The 20,077-nt window shown below is 52.1% G+C and overlaps 1 protein-coding gene across 1 annotated transcript in view; it reads right to left on the reverse strand.

Moving 5' to 3' along the window:
• The window catches only part of LOC142251274 (SWI/SNF-related matrix-associated actin-dependent regulator of chromatin subfamily A member 1), a 304,197-nt gene that overhangs the window by 225,846 nt on the left and 58,274 nt on the right, over window positions 1-20,077 (reverse strand). The window contains exons 6-7 of the mRNA XM_075323917.1: window positions 12,415-12,594; window positions 2,583-2,738 (exon numbers count right to left, since the gene is read on the reverse strand). Coding sequence (XP_075180032.1) covers window positions 2,583-2,738; window positions 12,415-12,594 — 336 coding nt within the window. The remainder of the gene's footprint in view (window positions 1-2,582; window positions 2,739-12,414; window positions 12,595-20,077) is intronic.

The following is a 20,077-nucleotide window of genomic DNA, read 5'->3' on the forward strand; positions in this document are numbered from 1 at the left end:
GAGTGCATATGTGGGAACATAGAGCTGCAGAGTGAGTGCATATGTGGGAACATGGAGCTGCAGTGTGAGTGCATATGTGGGAACATGGAGCTGCAGGGTGAGTGCATATGTGGGAACATGGAGCTGCAGGGTGAGTGCATATGTGGGAACATGGAGCTGCAGGGTGAGTGCATATGTGGGAACATGGAGCTGCAGGGTGAGTGGCATATGTGGGAACATGGAGTTGCAGGGTGAGTGCATATGTGGGAAGATGGAGTTGCAGGGTGAGTGGCATATGTGGGAACATGGAGCTGCAGGGTGAGTGCATATGTGGGAAGATGGAGCTGCAGGGTGAGTTCATATGTGGGAACATGGAGCTGCAGGGTGAGTGCATATGTGGGAAGATGGAGCTGCAGGGTGAGTGGCATATGAGGGAAGATGGAGTTGCAGGGTGAGTGCATATGAGGGAAGATGGAGTTGCAGAGTGAGTGGCATATGTGGGAACATGGAGCTGCGGGGTGAGTGGCATATGTGGGAACATGGAGCTGCAGGGTGAGTGCATATGTGGGAAGATGGAGCTGCAGGGTGAGTACATATGTGGGAACATGGAGCTGCAGGGTGAGTGCATATGTGGGAAGATGGAGCTGCAGGGTGAGTGGCATATGAGGGAAGATGGAGTTGCAGGGTGAGTGCATATGAGGGAAGATGGAGTTGCAGGGTGAGTGGCATATGTGGGAACATGGAGCTGCAGGGTGAGTGGCATATGTGGGAACATGGAGCTGCAGGGTGAGTGCATATGTGGGAACATGGAGCTGCAGGGTGAGTAGCATATGTGGGAAGATGGAGCTGCAGGGTGAGGGGCATATGAGGGAAGATGGAGTTGCAGGGTGAGTGCATATGAGGGAAGATGGAGTTGCAGGGTGAGTGGCATATGTGGGAAGATGGAGTTGCAGGGTGAGTGGCATATGTGGGAAGATGGAGTTGCAGGGTGAGTGCATATGAGGGAAGATGGAGCTGCAGGGTGAGTGGCATATGAGGGAAGATGGAGTTGCAGGGTGAGTGGCATATGTGGGAAGATGGAGTTGCAGGGTGAGTGCATATGAGGGAAGATGGAGTTGCAGGGTAAGTGGCATATGAGGGAAGATGGAGTTGCAGGGTGAGTGGCATATGAGAGCTGCAGACTGACAGAAGGATGTGAAGGGGTGCAGAGTGTTTGAGAGGGGTAAGTTGGGGTACAGGCAGGGTGAAATATGTGGGCAGGGTGTGTGACATATGGGGGTGTAGTGTGTGTGATATGGGGGTGCAGGCTGTATGGGGAGCAGGGTGTGTGACATATGGGGGTGTAGTATAATACAGGTGTGCTATATAGGGGGTGTAGTGATGTAGTATATTACAGGTGTACTATATGGAGGTGTAGTATATTACAGGTGTGCTATATGGAGGTGTAGTATATTACAGGTGTGCTATATAGGGGGTGTAGTGATGTAGTATATTACAGGTGTGCTATCTGGAGGTGTAGTATATTACAGGTGTAGTATATGGGGTGTAGTGATGTAGTATATTACAGGTGTACTATATGGAGTTGTAGTATATTACAGGTGTGCTATATGGAGGGGTAGTATATTACAGGTGTACTATATGGAGGTGTAGTATATTACAGGTGTGCTATATGGAGGTGTATATTACAGGTGTATATAGGGGTGTAGTGATGTAGTATATTACAGGTGTATATAGGGGTGTAGTGATGTAGTATATTACAGGTGTACTATATGGAGTTGTAGTATATTACAGGTGTGCTATATGGGGGTGTACTATATTACAGGTGTAGTATATGGGGTGTAGTGATGTAGTATATTACAGGTGTGCTATATGGAGGTGTAGTATATTACAGGTGTGCTATATGGAGGTGTAGTATATTACAGGTGTAGTATATGGGGTGTAGTGATGTAGTATATTACAGGTGTATATAGGGGTGTAGTGATGTAGTATATTACAGGTGTACTATGTGGAGTTGTAGTATATTACAGGTGTGCTATATGGAGGTGTACTATATTACAGATGTAGTATATTACAGGTGTGCTATATGGAGGTGTACTATATTACAGATGTAGTATATTACAGGTGTGCTATATGGAGGTGTACTATATTACAGATGTAGTATATTACAGGTGTGCTATATGGAGGTGTAGTATATTACAGGTGTACTATATGGGGGTGTACTATATTACAGGTGTAGTATATGGGGTGTAGTGATGTAGTATATCACAGGTGTAGTATATAGGGGTGTAATGATGTAGTATATCGGAGGTGTATTATATAGTGGTGTAGTATAATACAGGTGTATATGGGGGTGTAGTATATTACAGGTATATGGAGGGAGTGTAGTATAATACAGGTGTATATGGGGGGTGTAGTATAATACAGGTGTAGTATATAGGGGTGTAGTTTATTACAGGTGTAGTATATGGAGGGGGTGTAGTGATGTAATATATTGGGTAGAACTGAGGTAATTATATTAGTCCGGCCCTCTAAACCAATCCCAATTTCTCATGCGGCCCCATGGGAAAATTAATTGCCCACCCCTGGTCTATCACATAAATTACCTTAGACTTTTCATTCTTTATTCTGTGTGCCTCATCAATAACAAGGTATCTCCAGTTGAACTTCTTAAAAACAGATTTTTCCCTTATGACCATTTCATAGGAGGTAACGCAAACATCCCACTCTCCCGGCATCATGACATCTCGTATAAAAGCAGCCTGGTTTACATATGAAACGAGAACATCATCAACATGAACTGAGAAAACAATACGTGTTACATTTCAATAGAATATATACATATTTAGGAGCTGTCACTAATTGTATCACTTTCATCTCTTAAATGCTGCTGTCGTGTATACAGCATTGCAGAGAATTGTGTAGGCGAGCAAGAGTTACAGGTTTAAGGGCGGCGTTACACGGTATGCTCTATCGTGCGATCGCACGAGCGATCGTACCGGCCCCCGTCGTTTTTGTGCGTCACGCGCAATTAGTTGCCCGTGGCGCACAAAGTCGTTAACCCCCTGTCACACGTACTTATCTCCCGGACGACGTTGCTGTGGGCGGCGAACATCCTCTTCCTGGAGTGGGAGGGACGTTCGGCGTCACAGCGACGTCACACAGTGGCCGGCCAATAGAAGCGGAGGGGCGGAGATGAGCGAAACTTAAACATCCCGCCCACCTCCTTCCTTCCGCATTGCCGGTGGGACGCAGGTAAGGTGTGTTCGTCGTTTCCGGGGTGTCACACGGAGCGAGGTGTGATGCCTCGGGAAGGATCAACAACCGGAGCACAGAAGGAGGACCGACATTTTGAAAATGAACGACGTGTGAACGAGCAACGATAAGGTAAGTATTTTTGCTCTTCACAGTCGTTCGTAGCTGTCACACGCTACGATATGTCTAACGAGGCCGGATGTGCGTCACAGAATCCGTGACCACGACGACATATCGCCCGATATATCGTAGCGTGTGACGCCACCCTTAGTCTTCTAAGAGAACTGATAAAAATGGAGAAAACATTTGAATGGGACTGCAGGCGACAGCTGAGTAGAACTGTATCTCAGTCAGTCCCTTAGACAGTCTTGGCAATCGGTTTCTCAAGTTATTACCCCCCTCACCTCTGGGCCATTTTCCATTTTTTTTTGCTCCCCTTCTTCAGAGAGCCGTAACGTTTTTATTTTTCCTTCAATCATTACACATAAGAGCTTATTTTTGCGGGACGAGTTGTACTTATAAATCAAACAATGAGTTTTACCATATACCGTATTTTTCGCTTTATAAGGCGCACCGGATTATATGACACACCCCAAATTTAGACATAAAAAAGGGTAAAAAAATAAAAATGGGGCCCGTCTTATACTCCGGTGTTGTCTTACCGGAGGGAGGCAGCAGTGGTGGTGAAGCGGGGTCACAGGAGGCAGAGGTTGTGCTGGCAGGTGCGGTGGGTCAGTGGCGGCGACGTCCGTGGTGGCAGGTGCGGCGGGGTCCGTGATGGCAGGGGCGGCGGGGTCCGTGATGGCAGGGGCGGCGGCGTCCGTGGTGGCAGGACCGGCGGCGTCCGTGGTGGCAGGCGCGGCGGCGTCCGTGGTGGCAGGCGCGGCGGCGTCCGTGGTGGCAGGCGCGGCGGCGTCCGTGGTGGCAGGCGCGGCGGCGTCCATAGTGGCGGCAGCAGCGGCGGCGGGTGAGTCATGCAGCAGGCCGGTGCGGTGAGAGTCCCAGTGTCCGCGGTCCCGGTTCAAATGATGGCGCCTCTCATCCAAGGGCTCCATCTGCGCACACACTGAGTCCAGGAGCGGCGCATGCGCAGATGGAGCTCTCATCCAAGAGCCATCATTTGAAAATGGGACCGCAGACAAACTGGGTAACCTGCTGCACAGCCGCCCGCACGCACAGAGTGGCACCGACAGACACCCAGCTGCCGCCCTCACGCAGGCACCCGGCTGCCTCAAGCACACAGGCACCCGGCTGCCGCCCGCACGCAGGCAAAGGCACCCGACTGCCGCCCGCACAGGCACCCGACTGCCGCCCGCACGCAGCCACAGGTACCCGGCTGCCACCCGCACGCAAGCACAGGTACCCGGCCGCTTGCACGCAGCCACAGGCATTCGGCCGCCCGATCGCCGCACAGACAGGACTCCCAGGTAAAGCTATGTTCGGATTTTAAGACGCACCCCTCATTTTACTCCCAAATTTTTCGGAGGAAAAGTGCGTCTTATAATCCGAAACATACGGTAAGTGGTAAAAAAATCTAAGTGCGGAAAGAAGGGAATTTTGTTTACTTACCGTAAATTCCTTTTCTTCTAGCTCCAATTGGGAGACCCAGACAATTGGGTGTATAGCTTCTGCCTCCGGAGGCCACACAAAGTATTACACTAAAAGTGTAAAGCCCCTCCCCTTCTGCCTATACACCCCCCCCGTGCATCACGGGCTCCTCAGTTTTGGTGCAAAAGCAGGAAGGAGGAAACTTATAAATTGGTCTAAAGTAAATTCAATCCGAAGGAAGTTCGGAGAACTGAAAACGATTCAACATGAACAACATGTGTACACAAAGAACAACAGCCCGAAGGGAACAGGGGCGGGTGCTGGGTCTCCCAATTGGAGCTAGAAGAAAAGGAATTTACGGTAAGTAAACAAAATTCCCTTCTTCTTTGTCGCTCCATTGGGAGACCCAGACAATTGGGACGTCCAAAAGCAGTCCCTGGGTGGGTAAAATAATACCTCGTAATAGAGCCGTAAAACGGCCCCTTCCTACAGGTGGGCAACCGCCGCCTGAGAGACTCGCCTACCTAGGCTGGCATCTGCCGAAGCATAGGTATGCACCTGATAGTGTTTCGTGAAAGTGTGCAGGCTCGACCAGGTAGCCGCCTGACACACCTGCTGAGCCGTAGCCTGGTGCCGCAAAGCCCAGGACGCACCCACGGCTCTAGTAGAATGGGCCTTCAGCCCTGAGGGAACCGGAAGCCCAGAAGAACGGTAGGCTTCGAGAATTGGTTCCTTGATCCACCGAGCCAGGGTTGATTTTTAAGCCTGTGACCCTTTACGCTGGCCAGCGACAAGGACAAAGAGTGCATCCGAGTGGCGCAGGGGCGCCGTACGAGAAATGTAGAGTCTGAGTGCTCTCACCAGATCTAACAAGTGCAAATCCTTTTCACATTGGTGAACTGGATGAGGACAAAAAGAAGGTAAGGCGATATCCTGATTGAGATGAAAGGGGGATACCACCTTAGGGAGAAATTCCGGAACCGGACGCAGAACCACCTTGTCCTGGTGAAACACCAGGAAAGGGGCTTTGCATGACAGCGCTGCTAGCTCAGACACTCTCCGAAGTGATGTGACTGCTACTAGGAAGACCACTTTCTGCGAAAGGCGTGAAAGAGAAATATCCTTCATTGGCTCGAAAGGTGGTTTCTGAAGAGCCATCAGCACCCTGTTCAGATCCCAGGGTTCTAACGGACGCTTGTAAGGAGGGACTATGTGACAAACCCCCTGCAGGAACGTGCGTACCTGTGGAAGTCTGGCTAGGCGCTTCTGAAAAAACACAGAGAGCGCTGAGACTTGTCCCTTAAGGGAGCCGAGCGACAAACCCTTTTCCAATCCGGATTGAAGGAAGGAAAGAAAAGTGGGCAAGGCAAATGGCCAGGGAGTAAAACCCTGATCAGAGCACCAGGATAAGAATATCCTCCACGTCCTGTGGTAGATCTTGGCGGACGTTGGTTTCCTGGCCTGTCTCATAGTGGCAATGACCTCTTGAGATAACCCTGAAGACGCTAGGATCCAGGACTCAATGGCCACACAGTCAGGTTGAGGGCCGCAGAATTCAGATGGAAAAACGGCCCTTGAGACAGCAAGTCTGGTCGGTCTGGTAGTGCCCACGGTTGGCCCACCGTGAGATGCCACAGATCCGGGTACCACGACCTCCTCGGCCAGTCTGGAGCGACGAGGATGGCGCGGCGGCAGTCGGACCTGATCTTGCGTAACACTCTGGGCAGCAGTGCCAGAGGAGGAAACACATAAGGCAGTTGAAACTGCGACCAATCCTGAACTAATGCGTCTGCCGCCAGAGCTCTGTGATCTTGAGACCGTGCCATGAATGCCGGGACCTTGTTGTTGTGCCGGGACGCCATTAGGTCGACGTCCGGCATCCCCCAGCGGCAACAGATCTCTTGAAACACGTCCGGGTGAAGGGACCATTCCCCTGCGTCCATGCCCTGGCGACTGAGAAAGTCTGCTTCCCAGTTTTCTACGCCCGGGATGTGAACTGCGGATATGGTGGAGGCTGTGGCTTCCACCCACAGCAGAATCCGCCGGACTTCCTGGAAGGCTTGCCGACTGCGTGTTCCGCCTTGGTGGTTGATGTATGCCACCGCGGTGGAGTTGTCCGACTGATTTCGGATCTGCTTGCCTTCCAGCCACGGCTGGAACGCCTTTAGGGCAAGATACACTGCCCTTATCTCCAGAACATTGATCTGAAGGGAGGACTCTGGCTGAGTCCAGGTACCCTGAGCCCTGTGGTGGAGAAAGACCGCTCCCCACCCTGACAGACTCGCGTCCGTCGTGACCACCGCCCAGGATGGGGGTAGGAAGGATTTCCCCTTCGACAATGAAGTGGGAAGAAGCCACCACCGAAGGGAGACTCTGGCTGCCTGAGAAAGGGAGACGTTCCTGTCGAGGGACGTCGATTTCCTGTCCCATTTGCGGAGAATGTCCCATTGAAGTGGACGCAGATGAAACTGCGCAAAAGGAACTGCCTCCATTGCTGCCACCATCTTCCCTAGGAAGTGCATGAGGTGCCTCAATGGGTGTGACTGGCCTTGAAGGAGAGATTGCACCCCTGTCTGTAGTGAACGCTGTTTGTCCAGCGGAAGCTTCACTATCGCTGAGAGAGTATGAAACTCCATGCCAAGATATGTCAGTGATTGGGCCGGTGTCAGATTTGACTTTGGGAAATTGATGATCCACCCGAATCTCTGGAGAGTCTCCAGAGCAATGTTCAGGCTGTGTTGGCATGCCACTCGAGAGGGTGCCTTGACAAGCAGATCGTCTAAGTAAGGGATCACCGAGTGTCCCTGAGAGTGTAGGACTGCTACCACTGTTGCCATGACCTTGGTGAAAACCCGTGGGGCTGTCGCCAGGCCGAAAGGCAGTGCCACGAACTGAAGGTGTTCGTCCCCTATGGCGAAACGCAGGAAGCGCTGATGCTCTGGTGCAATCGGTACGTGGAGATAAGCATCTTTGATGTCGATTGATGCTAGGAAATCTCCTTGGGACATTGAGGCGATGACGGAGCGGAGCGATTCCATCCGGAACCGCCTGGTTTTTACGTGTTTGTTGAGCAGTTTTAGGTCCAGAACAGGACGGAAAGATCCGTCCTTTTTTGGCACCACAAACAAGTTGGAGTAAAAACCGTGACCCTGTTGCTGAAGAGGAACAGGGATCACCACTCCTTCTGCCTTCAGAGTGCTCACCGCCTGAAGAAGAGCATCGGCTCGCTCGGGGGGCGGAGATGTTCTGAAGAATCGAGTCTGAGGACGAGAGCTGAACTCTATCCTGTAACCGTGAGACAGAATGTCTCTCACCCAACGGTCTTGTACCTGTGGCAGCAAGGCGTCGCAAAAGCGGGAGAGCCTGCCACCGACCGAGGATGCGGTTTGAAGAGGCCGAAAGTCATGAGGAGGCCGCTTTGGGAGCGGTTCCTCCGGCGGTCTTTTTAGGACGTGACTTAGGCGGGCTTTGCACACTACGACATCGCAGGCCGATGCTGCGATGCCGAGTGCGATAGTGCCCGCCCCCGTCGCAGCAGCGATATGTGGTGATAGCTGGCGTAGCGAAAGTTATCGCTACGCCAGCTTCACACACACACTCACCTGCCGTGCGACGTCCCTGTGGCCGGCGACCCGCCTCCTTGTTAAGGGGGCGGGTCGTGCGGCGTCACTGCGACGTCACACGGCAGGCGGCCAATCAGAGCGGAGGGGCGGAGATGAGCAGGATGTAAACATCCTGCCCACCTCCTTCCTTCCGCATATCCTACGGAAGCCGCAGTGAGGCCGGTAGGAGACGTTCCTCGCTCCTGCGACTTCACACACAGCGATGTGTGCGGCCGCAGGAGCGAGGAACAACATCGGACCATTGCGTCAGCGTAATTATGAATTACGCCGACGCTGTACCGATGATACGATTACGACGCTTTTGCGCTCGTTAATCGTATCATCCAGCCTTTACACACTGCGATGTCGCATGCGATGCCGGAAGTGCGTCATTTTCAATTTGACCCCACCGACATCGCACCTGCGATGTCGCAGTGTGCAAAGTGCCCCTTAGACCGCCATGAATCGGAGTTCCTCTGGCCCTTCTGTGGCCTGTTGGACGAGGAGAATTGAGACCTGCCCGCGGGCCGAAAGGACCGAAACCTCGATTGTACCTTCCGTTGTTGAGGTCTGTTTGGTTTGGACTGGGGTAAGGATGAGTCCTTTCCCTTGGATTGTTTAATGATTTCATCCAATCGCTCACCAAACAGGCGGTCGCCAGAAAATGGCAAACCGGTTAAGAACTTTTTGGAAGCAGAGTCTGCCTTCCATTCACGTAGCCACATGGCCCTGCGGACTGCCACCGAATTGGCGGATGCTACCGCCGTACGGCTCGCAGAGTCCAGGACAGCATTAATGGCGTAGGACGCAAACGCCGACGCCTGAGAGGTTAAGGACACCACCTGCGGAGCAGAGGCACGTGTGACTGCATTAATCTGCGAGTGACAAGCTGAGATAGCTTGGAGTGCCCATACGGCTGCGAATGCCGGAGCAAAGGACGCGCCGATAGCTTCATAGATGGATTTCAACCAGAGCTCCATCTGTCTGTCAGTGGCATCTTTGAGTGAAGCCCCATCTTCCACTGCAACTATGGATCTAGCCGCCAGTCTGGAGACTGGAGGATCCACCTTGGGACACTGAGCCCAACCCTTGACAACGTCAGGGGGGAAGGGATAACGTGTGTCCTTAAGGCGCTTAGAAAAGCGCTTATCTGGACAAGCTCGGTGTTTCTGGACTGCCTCTCTGAAGTCGGAGTGATCCAGAAACGTACTCATTGTACGCTTGGGAAACCTAAAACGGAATTTCTCCTGCTGAGAAGCTGACTCCTCAATTGGAGGAGCTGGGGGAGAAAGATCCAACACCTGATTGATGGACGCTATAAGGTCATTCACTATGGCGTCTCCTTCAGGTGTATCTAGGTTGAGAGCGGCCTCAGGATCAGAATCCTGATCTGCCACCTCCGCTTCATCCTCTAGAGAGTCCTCCTGCTGAGACCCTGAGCAGTGTGATGAAGTCGAGGGAAGCTCCCAGCGAGCCCGCTTAGGCGGTCTGGGACTGCGGTCCGTGTCGGAGACCTCACCTTGGGACCTATGAGTCACCCCAGGAGCACTTTGCTACTCCAACCGAGGGGGGCCTGGGGTCAATGATTCAACAGTGCCCGGGGCCTGTGTTACCGGTCTGGACTGCAAGGCTTCTAGTATCTTAGCAGACCATTTATCCATAGACTCAGAAAGTTTGTCAGCGAATACTGCAAACTCCGTCCCTGTCACCTGGACAGTGGTAGCAGGTGGTTCCTCCTGGGCCACCAGTGGCAGGGGCTCCGGCTGAGTAAGTGCCACAGGGGGCGAGCATTGCACACAATGAGGGTAGGTGGAACCTGCCGGTAGCATAGCCGCACATGAGGTACAGGTTGCAAAGTAATCCTGTGCTTTGGCACCCTTGCTTTTTGCGGACGACATGCTGTTGTCTCCTCTGAGTACAATCCGGGAGGGTATATAGCCAAAAACCAACAGTGCGACCGTACAGAGTAAATGTATAGCATATAAGCATATATATATATACACTTCGGCACCCAGGGGGGCCAGCACCTAGTAACAGGTGCGGCTTACCGACCGCCCAAAGCGGTTGTGTGACCACCAGATTCCCTGCCTGGGCCTCCCAGAGCCGTGTTGTCTCTCCTCTCCAGCTTCAGAAGTGCTGACAGGAATGGCTGCCGGCGTTCTGTGAGGAGGAGGGGGCCGTGGGCGTGCCCTAGAAAGTGCGGGAATCTGGTGCCCCACGGTGCTCAGTGAGGGGGGAGGAGGATACAAAGTATGCTCCGGCCCTCAGCGCTGACGTCCAGTGCAGCGTCCCGCCCTTCCCCTGACTGGCAGGCCCGGGGGCGGGAGTATGCGGTACTAGGCCGCAGAAGCCGGGGACTAAAGTTATAAGTGCGGCCGGCAAACAAGCGCGGTCAGCGCGGTAGTACCCAGCGCACTAACACACCCAGCAGTGCTGCAGCGTGTATAACACAAGCGCTCCATGCGCCGTCCCCAAGGGGACACAGAGTACCTCACAGTAGCAGGGCCTTGTCCCTGACGATACCCGGCTCCTGTCCAGCAGATTCCCCAGGGGCTGCGGAGGGAGCACGGTCCCAGTGCCTGGAGACCGATTAGGATCCCACTTCACCCAGAGCCCTTAAGGGATGGGGAAGGAAAACAGCATGTGGCTCCTGCCTATGTACCCGCAATGGGTACCTCAACCTTAACAACACCGCCGACCAGAGTGGGGTGAGAAGGGAGCATGCCGGGGGCCCTGTTATGGGCCCTCTTTTCTTCCATCCGATATAGTCAGCAGCTGCTGCTGACTAAATTGTGGAGCTATGCGTGCATGTGTGCCTCCTTCGCACAAAGCATAAAAACTGAGGAGCCCGTGATGCACGGGAGGGTGTATAGGCAGAAGGGGAGGGGCTTTACACTTTTAAGTGTAATACTTTGTGTGGCCTCCGGAGGCAGAAGCTATACACCCAATTGTCTGGGTCTCCCAATGGAGCGACAAAGAAAAATTGCAAAAAAAAAAAGCGCAATTGCACAATTGTTTTTGGGATATTTTATTCACCGTATTCATTATAAGGTAAAACTGATGTGTTGATGTGACGCCTCAGGTCGGTGCGAGTTTGTAGACACCAAACATGTATAGGTTTACTTTTATCTAAGGGGCTAAAAAAAATTCAGAAATTTGTCCCAAAATATTTTCCCATTTTCCGAAACCCGTCGTTCTCATTTTTCAGATCTATCTCTCGAGCTGATGTTTTTAACTGTACCATCCATTTTTGCGCAGATACTATGTTTTGTTCGCCTGTTATTGCATTTTGCGGCGACCAAAAAACAACGTAATTTTGGCATTTAGATTTTTTTTTTTGCCCCTACGCCGTTTACCGATCAGATTAATTGACTTTATATTTTGATAGATTGGTCATTTCTGAACGAGGCGATAAAAAATGTGTATATTTTTTTTTAACCCTTCAATTTTCAATGGGGCTAATTTGAACGTTTAGGTTTTTTAATTTTTTAAAACTTTTTTAACTTTGTTTTTTTTTATTTTACTAGTCACCCTAGGGGGCTATAAGGATCAGCAGTCTGATCGCTTGTGTATTTCTGTAGATCACAGCTGCATAGCTGAGATCTGCTGAAATGCTGCTCTTCTCTAACAGCCGGTGCTCTGTCGGCTGTAAGAGGAAGTGAGTCATGATAGCTACAGGAGTCATCACATGACCATGTGCTACCATCGGCTTCACGTCATCAAGTCACGTGACTTCCGATGGCGGCGGGTGAGTACGCACTTAACGCAGCAGGCATTTACATTATGCTGTCATATTTTGACAGCGCAATCTAAGGGATTAACAGGTGCACATGTCTGCTGTTCAAATCAGCTGACATGTGCAAGACTCACAGCCGGCTGCCCGCAGCAGCCGGCGGTGATTACCCCGACATGAGCAATGATGTACCCAATACATCATGTGTCGTGAAGAGGTTACTACAAGGTATAGATGAAAATAACCCTATAACTGAGTCACTTATACGCTTTTAAAAAGTCTTACAATAGCTATACTTACCCGTGCGTCTTTGTCACCAATAAGACAGACAGCACAAAGTGATGGGACCCAGCGTTTAAATTCATTCATCCAGTTGTGTAGAGTGGATTTTGGTACCAGCACCATATGTGGACCTGGAGTGTTCCTGTAGTGCTTAAGGTAGCCCAACAAAGCAATTGTTTGCAATGTCTTACCTAATCCCTAAATACAAAGATAAAAATAAGTCAAATAACACAGATCCTGCTGTACAAATACGTAACTATAACAGTTACATATAAGCCGATTGCTATGGTACGACGCAGCTCCTCGGACAACCCAATAAACTGACCCAATTGCGAGCTTAATACAGGCATTTTTTTCTGTTGGTTTAACAGGTCATAATTAGTGATGAGCGGCACTTAGATGCTCAGGTGATTGATACTCGCAACGAGCAGGTTGGACTCGACTTAATTACCAAGTATAATGGAAGTCAATGGGAGACCCAAGCATTTTTCAGAAAGACTCTTCTGGAAAAATGCTTGAGTCTCCCACTCACTTCCATGACACTCGGTAATTGAGTCGAACCTGTCCAAAAGTCCGATCTGCTCGTTCCGAGTACCAAGCGTTCGAGCATATTAGTGCTAGCTCATCACTAGCTAAAGAAGGGAATTTTGTTTACTTACCGTAAATTCCTTTTCTTCTAGCTCCTATTGGGAGACCCAGACAATTGGGTGTATAGCTTCTGCCTCCGGAGGCCACACAAAGTATTACACTTTAAAAAGTGTAACCCCTCCCCTCTGCCTATACACCCCCCGTGCATCACGGGCTCCTCAGTTTTGGTGCAAAAGCAGGAAGGAGGAAACTTATAAATTGGTCTAGGGTAAATTCAATCCGAAGGATGTTCGGAGAACTGAACCATGAACCAAAAGAACAATTCAACATGAACAACATGTGTACACAAAAGAACAACCAGCCCGAAGGGAACAGGGGCGGGTGCTGGGTCTCCCAATAGGAGCTAGAAGAAAAGGAATTTACGGTAAGTAAACAAAATTCCCTTCTTCTTTGTCGCTCCATTGGGAGACCCAGACAATTGGGACGTCCAAAAGCAGTCCCTGGGTGGGTAAAAAAATACCTCAATAACAAGAGCCGAAACGGCCCTCCTCTTACAGGTGGGCAACCGCCGCCTGAAGGACTCGCCTACCTAGACTGGCGTCTGCCGAAGCATAGGTATGCACTTGATAGTGTTTCGTGAAAGTGTGCAGACTAGACCACGTCGCTGCCTGACACACCTGCTGAGCCGTAGCCCGGTGCCGCAATGCCCAGGACGCACCCACGGCTCTGGTAGAATGGGCTTTCAGCCCTGAAGGGAGCGGAAGCCCAGAAGAACGGTAGGCTTCGAGAATCGGTTCCTTGATCCACCGAGCCAAGGTTGACTTGGAAGCCTGCGAACCCTTACGCTGGCCAGCGACAAGGACAAAGAGCGCATCTGAACGACGCAGGGGCGCCGTGCGAGACACGTAGAGCCGGAGTGCTCTCACCAGATCCAAAGAGTGCAAATCCTTTTCACATTGGTGAATTGGATTAGGGCAAAATGAAGGTAAGGAGATATCCTGATTGAGATGAAAAGTAGATACCACCTTAGGGAGAAATTCCGGAACCGGACGCAGAACCACCTTATCCTGGTGAAACACCAGGAAGGGGGCTTTGCATGATAGCGCTGCAAGCTCCGACACTCTCCGGAGTGATGTAATTGGCACTAGAAAGGCCACCTTCTGCGAAAGACGTGATAAAGAGACATCCCGCAGCGGCTCGAAAGGTGGTTTCTGAAGAGCCGTTAGCACCCTGTTAAGATCCCAGGGTTCCAGCGGACGCTTGTAAGGTGGGACTATGTGGCAAACTCTCTGCAGGAACGTGCGGACCTGCGGAAGCCTGGCTAGGCGCTTTTGAAAAAATACGGAGATAGCCGATACTTGGCCCTTGAGAGAGCCGAGTGACAAACCCTTGTCCATTCCGGATTGGAGGAATGAAAGAAAAATGGGTAAGGCAAACGGCCATGGAGAAAAACCGTTATCAGAGCACCAGGATAAGAAGATTTGCCAAGACCTGTAATAGATCTTGGCAGACGTTGGCTTCCTGGCCTGTCTCATGGTGGCAATGACATCCTGAGATAACCCTGAAGACGCTAGGAGCCAGGACTCAATGGCCACACAGTCAGGTTGAGGGCCACAGAATTCAGATGGAAAAATGGCCCTTGTGACAGCAAGTCTGGGCGGTCTGGAAGCGCCCACGGCTGACCCACCGTGAGATGCCACAGATCCGGGTACCACGACCGCCTCGGCCAGTCTGGAGCGACGAGAATGGCGCGACGGCAGTCGGATCTGATCTTGCGTAACACTCTGGGCAGCATCGCCAGAGGAGGAAACACATAAGGCAGTTGGAACTGCGACCAGTCCTGAACTAACGCGTCCGCCGCCAGAGCTCTGTGATCCTGAGACCGTGCCATGAATGCCGGGACTTTGTTGTTGTGCCGTGACGCCATGAGATCGACGTCCGGCGTTCCCCAGCGGCGACAGATCTCTCGAAACACTTCTGGGTGCAGAGACCATTCCCCCGCATCCATGTCCTGACGACTGAGAAAATCTGCTTCCCAGTTTTCTACGCCCGGGATGTGAACTGCGGAGATGGTGGAGGCTGTGGCTTCCACCCACTGCAGAATCTGCCGGACTTCCTGGAAGGCTTGACGACTGCGAGTGCCGCCTTGGTGGTTGATGTATGCGACGGCAGTGGCGTTGTCCGACTGGATACGGATCTGCCTGCCCTCCAGCCACCGCTGAAAAGCCAATAGGGCTAGATACACTGCCCTTATTTCCAGAACATTGATCTGAAGGGAAGACTCCATCGGAGTCCAGGTTCCCTGAGCCCTGTGGTGGAGAAAAACCGCTCCCCACCCTGACAGGCTCGCGTCCGTGGTGACCACAGCCCAGGTTGGGGGTAGGAAGGATTTTCCCTGCGATAGAGAATTGGGAAGGAGCCACCACTGAAGTCACGTCTTGGTTGCAAGGGAAAGAGAGACGTTCATGTCGAGGGAAGCCGACCTCCTGTCCCATTTGCGGAGAATGTCCCATTGGAGCTGCCGTAGATGGAATTGCGCGAACGGCACTGCCTCCATCGCTGCCACCATCTTCCCCAGGAAGTGCATGAGGCGCCTTAAGGGGTGTGACTGACTCCGAAGAAGTGATTGCACCCCTGCCTGCAGAGAAAGCTGTCTGTCTCGCGGTAGCTTGACTACCGCTGACTGTGTATGAAACTCCATCCCGAGGTAAGTCAGTGATTGGGTCGGTGTCAACTTGGATTTCGGGAAGTTGATGATCCACCCGAACTGCTGGAGAGTCGTCAGAGCGACTGTGAGGCTGTGTTGACATGCCACCCGAGAAGGGGCCCTGACTAGGAGATCGTCTAGGTAGGGAATCACCGAGTGGCCCTGAGAGTGTAGGACCGCCACGACAGTGATTGGGCCGGTGTCAGATTTGACTTTGGGAAATTGATGATCCACCCGAATCTCTGGAGAGTCTCCAGAGCAATGTTCAGGCTGTGTTGGCATGCCACTCGAGAGGGTGCCTTGACAAGCAGATCGTCTAAGTAAGGGATCACCGAGTGTCCCTGAGAGTGTAGGACTGCTACCACTGTTGCCATGACCTTGGTGAAAACCCGTGGGGCTGTCGCCAGGCCGAAAGGCAATGCCACGAACTGAAGGTGTTCGTCCCTGATGGCGAAACGCAAGAAGCGTTGATGTTCGGGTGCGATCGGCACGTGGAGATAAGCATCTTTGATGTCGATCGATGCTAGGAAGTCTCCTTGTGACATCGAGGCGATGACCGAGCAGAGAGATTCCATCCGAAACCGTCTGGTTCTCACGTGTCTGTTGAGCAGTTTGAGGTCCAGAACGGGACGGAATGATCCGTCCTTTTTTGGCACCACAAACAAGTTGGAGTAAAAACCGCGACCACGTTCCTGAAGGGGAACGGGGGTCACAACTCCTTCTGTCTTCAGAGCGTCCACCGCCTGAAAAAGTGCGTCGGCCTGAGCGGGGGGCGGAGAGGTTCTGAAGAAACGAGCCGCAGGACGGGAGCTGAACTCTATCCTGTAACCGTGAGACAGAATGTCTCTCACCCATCGGTCTTGAATATGTGGCCACCAGGCGTCGCCAAAGCGGGAGAGCCTGCCACCGACCGAGGATGCGGTTAGGGGATGCCGAGAGTCATGAGGAGGCCGCCTTGGAGGCAGTGCCTCCCGCGGCCTTTTGGGGGCGTGACTTGGACCGCCACGCATAGGAGTTCCTCTGGCCTTTCTCCTGCCTGCTGGACGAAGAGGATTGGGGCTTGGCGGAGGGACGAAAGGACCGAAACCTCGATTGTATTTTCCGTTGTTGAGGTCTCTTAGGTCTGGACTTGGGTAAGGATGAGTCCTTTCCCTTGGATTCCTTAATAATCTCATCCAATCGTTCGCCAAACAAGCGTTCGCCAGCAAACGGCAAACCGGTTAAGAACCTTTTGGAGGCCGAGTCTGCCTTCCATTCGCGCAGCCACATGGCCCTGCGGACTGCCACAGAGTTAGCGGATGCCACAGCTGTACGGCTAGCCGAGTCTAGGACTGCGTTCATGGCGTAGGAAGAAAAAGCTGACGCTTGAGAAGTCAAAGACGCAACTTGCGGAGCAGAATTACTTGTGACAGCATTAATCTCAGTCAGACAAGCCGAGATAGCTTGGAGTGCCCACACGGCTGCAAAGGCCGGGGCAAAAGACGCGCCCGTGGCCTCATAGATGGACTTCACCAGGAGCTCTATCTGCCTGTCAGTGGCATCCTTTAGTGATGAGCCATCTGCCACCGATACCACAGATCTAGCCGCCAATCTAGAGACTGGAGGATCCACCTTGGGATATTGAGCCCACCCCTTAACGACTTCAGCGGGGAAGGGGTAACGCGTGTCAGTGAGGCGCTTAGTAAAGCGCTTGTCCGGAACCGCTCTGGGCTTCTGGACAGCGTCTCTGAAGTTAGAGTGATCGAAGAACGCACTACGTGTACGTTTGGGGAACCGAAACTGGTGTTTCTCCTGCTGAGACGCCGACTCCTCTACCGTAGGAGGCGGGGGAGAGAGATCCAACACCTGGTTGATGGACGAGATAAGATCATTCACTAATGCGTCCCCCTCAGGTGTATCAAGGTTAAGGGCGACGTCAGGGTCAGAACCCTGAGCTGCGACGTCCGCCTCGTCCTCCAGAGAGTCCTCAAGCTGGGAACCCGAGCAGCGTGAAGAAGTCGGGGAAGATTCCCAGCGAGCCCGCTTAGCCTGTCTAGGACTGTGGTCCTGGCAGGAGTCCTCCGCGTGGGACCTAGGGCCCAACCTGGGAGCGCGCTGCGGCTCGGACCGAGAGGGGCCTGGAGGTGACGATCCAACGGGGGCCGGGGCCTGTGTAAGGACCGGTCTGGACTGCAAAGCTTCTAGTAGCTTGGCAGACCATTTGTCCATAGACTGAGCCATGGATTATGAAAGTGACTCAGAGAGTTTCTCAGCAAAAGAGGAGAACTCTGTCCCTGGCGCCTGGACAGGGGGAGCAGGGGGGTCTACATGAGCCGAGGGGCCCACTAGTGACCGAGGCTCCGGCTGAGCAAGCGAAACAGGGGTCGAGCATTGCTCACAGTGAGGGTAGGTGGAATCCGCAGGTAACATAGCCCCACAAGAGGTACAGGCCGCAAAAAACCCCTGTGCCTTAACAGCTTTGCTGCTTGTGGACGACATGCTGTTGTCTCCTAGGAGAATGATCACTGAGGGTATATGGGCAAAAACAGGGTATACAGCCCGACCGAACAGAAATATATATATATAAATACGTATCAATTCCGGCACCCTAGGGGGGACCAGCACCGGGTGACCGGTGTGGCTTACCGACCGCTAACAAGCGGTGTGTGTGCCTCCAGATTCCCAGCTTTAGGTCCCCTTGGAGCTGCAGAGCTGTGCCTGAGAATCCTCCACCGGCAGACTGCTCAAAAAATGGCTGCCGGAGATCTCAGGGGAGGAGTGGAGCCGTGGGCGGCGCCAGGAAAGTGCGGGAATCTGGGGTCCCCACAGTGATCAGTGAGGGGGGAGGAAACATGCAGGATGCTCCAGCCCTCACATCCGACGTCAGGTCGGCAGTCCCGCCCTTACCCCTGACAGGCAGGCCCGGGGGCGGGATTTTTGCGACTAGGCCGCGATGAAGCCGGGGACTAAATTTGAGACCGCGCCCGACAAGCAGGCACGGTCGGCGCGGAAGTCCGCCGGTCTTCTCAATTCAGAAGCTGCCGCAGCGTCCGGGAAGAAGCTCCTGCACATTCCTCAATGGGGACACAGAGTACCTTATAGTTGCAGGGCCCGGTCCCTGAGGTTGAATAGACTCCGGTCTGGCAGATTCCCACAGGGGCTGCGGAGGGAGCACGGTCCCAGCAACTGGATGACCGTTCAGGATCCCACTTCTCCCAGAGCCGCTAAGGGATGGTGAAGGAGACGGCATGAGGCTCCGGCCTTTGTACCCGCAATGGGTATCTCAACCTTAACAACACCGCCGACATAGTGGGGTGAGAAGGGAACATGCCGGGGGCCCCGTGGGGGCCCTCTTTTCTTCCAAACGACATAACTAATATGAGAATGCATGAGTGGATGTGTGCCTCCTTCCACACAAAGCATAAAACTGAGGAGCCCGTGATCCACGGGAGGGTGTATAGGCAGAGGGGAGGGGTTACACTTTTTAAAGTGTAATACTTTGTGTGGCCTCCGGAGGCAGAAGCTATACACCCAATTGTCTGGGTCTCCCAATGGAGCGACAAAGAAATCTTTTATTATAATTAATGGTCTTAAAACATGTTCATAACATATTGCAATAGGCAACTGAATCACACAGTGCATCTAATCCTAAAGGCTGCTCACCCTTCAAATTGTTCCAGAAAATAAAGTATTGTATTTTTCGAATATAAGATGCACCAAATTAAAAGACATACCCCAGCCGTCCTTTCCAGAACGGTACACTGGATCAGACGTCCACCGAGTAAATTGTGGATATCTATAGAAGAATACCTAGCCCCCACCTCTTTACGAGCTATGTTACTTTCCCCTCCCAGCCAGAGAGATAAAAGAACCTTTACAAATGAACTAACGAGAACTCTTTTGCAAAAATGGAAGGAAAACAGGGAGATATTGGCCCCACCTCTCTCCCCTCTAACCCAAGTTTCAGATATATTAGACGCCGATGTAAACCAAGCCGCGTCCACGAAGTCCACATCCCTGACCAATGCAAAAGTTCCGTTGGCTGATCTTTTGGTAGATGGCTCTTTGATATCTAAACAGGAGATGTGTACGAACCCCCTCCTCTCTAAGCTTACATTTCTTCATCATACGAAATTAAAACATGTGATCCACCCATTATTACCTCATACCCATCTTGACAGACCTTTAACTACATTTGAATCTTTCTGCATGCAAACCCGGGCCCCCAGAAAAATTCTTTCTAATCTATACCATACTCTGCTTACAAAAAAACTGGTGATGAAGAGAGCATATATACTGAGATGGGAAAGGGACCTGAAAACTACATTTACCGATTTACAAATGAGCCAATTTATAATGCCTCACACGGTCCGTCATGTTGTGTGAGAGTTCAAGAGAATTCTTTCA

The sequence above is a fragment of the Anomaloglossus baeobatrachus genome, chromosome 9 (assembly GCF_048569485.1).
Source record: "Anomaloglossus baeobatrachus isolate aAnoBae1 chromosome 9, aAnoBae1.hap1, whole genome shotgun sequence".
Taxonomy (NCBI): Eukaryota; Metazoa; Chordata; class Amphibia; order Anura; family Aromobatidae; genus Anomaloglossus; species Anomaloglossus baeobatrachus.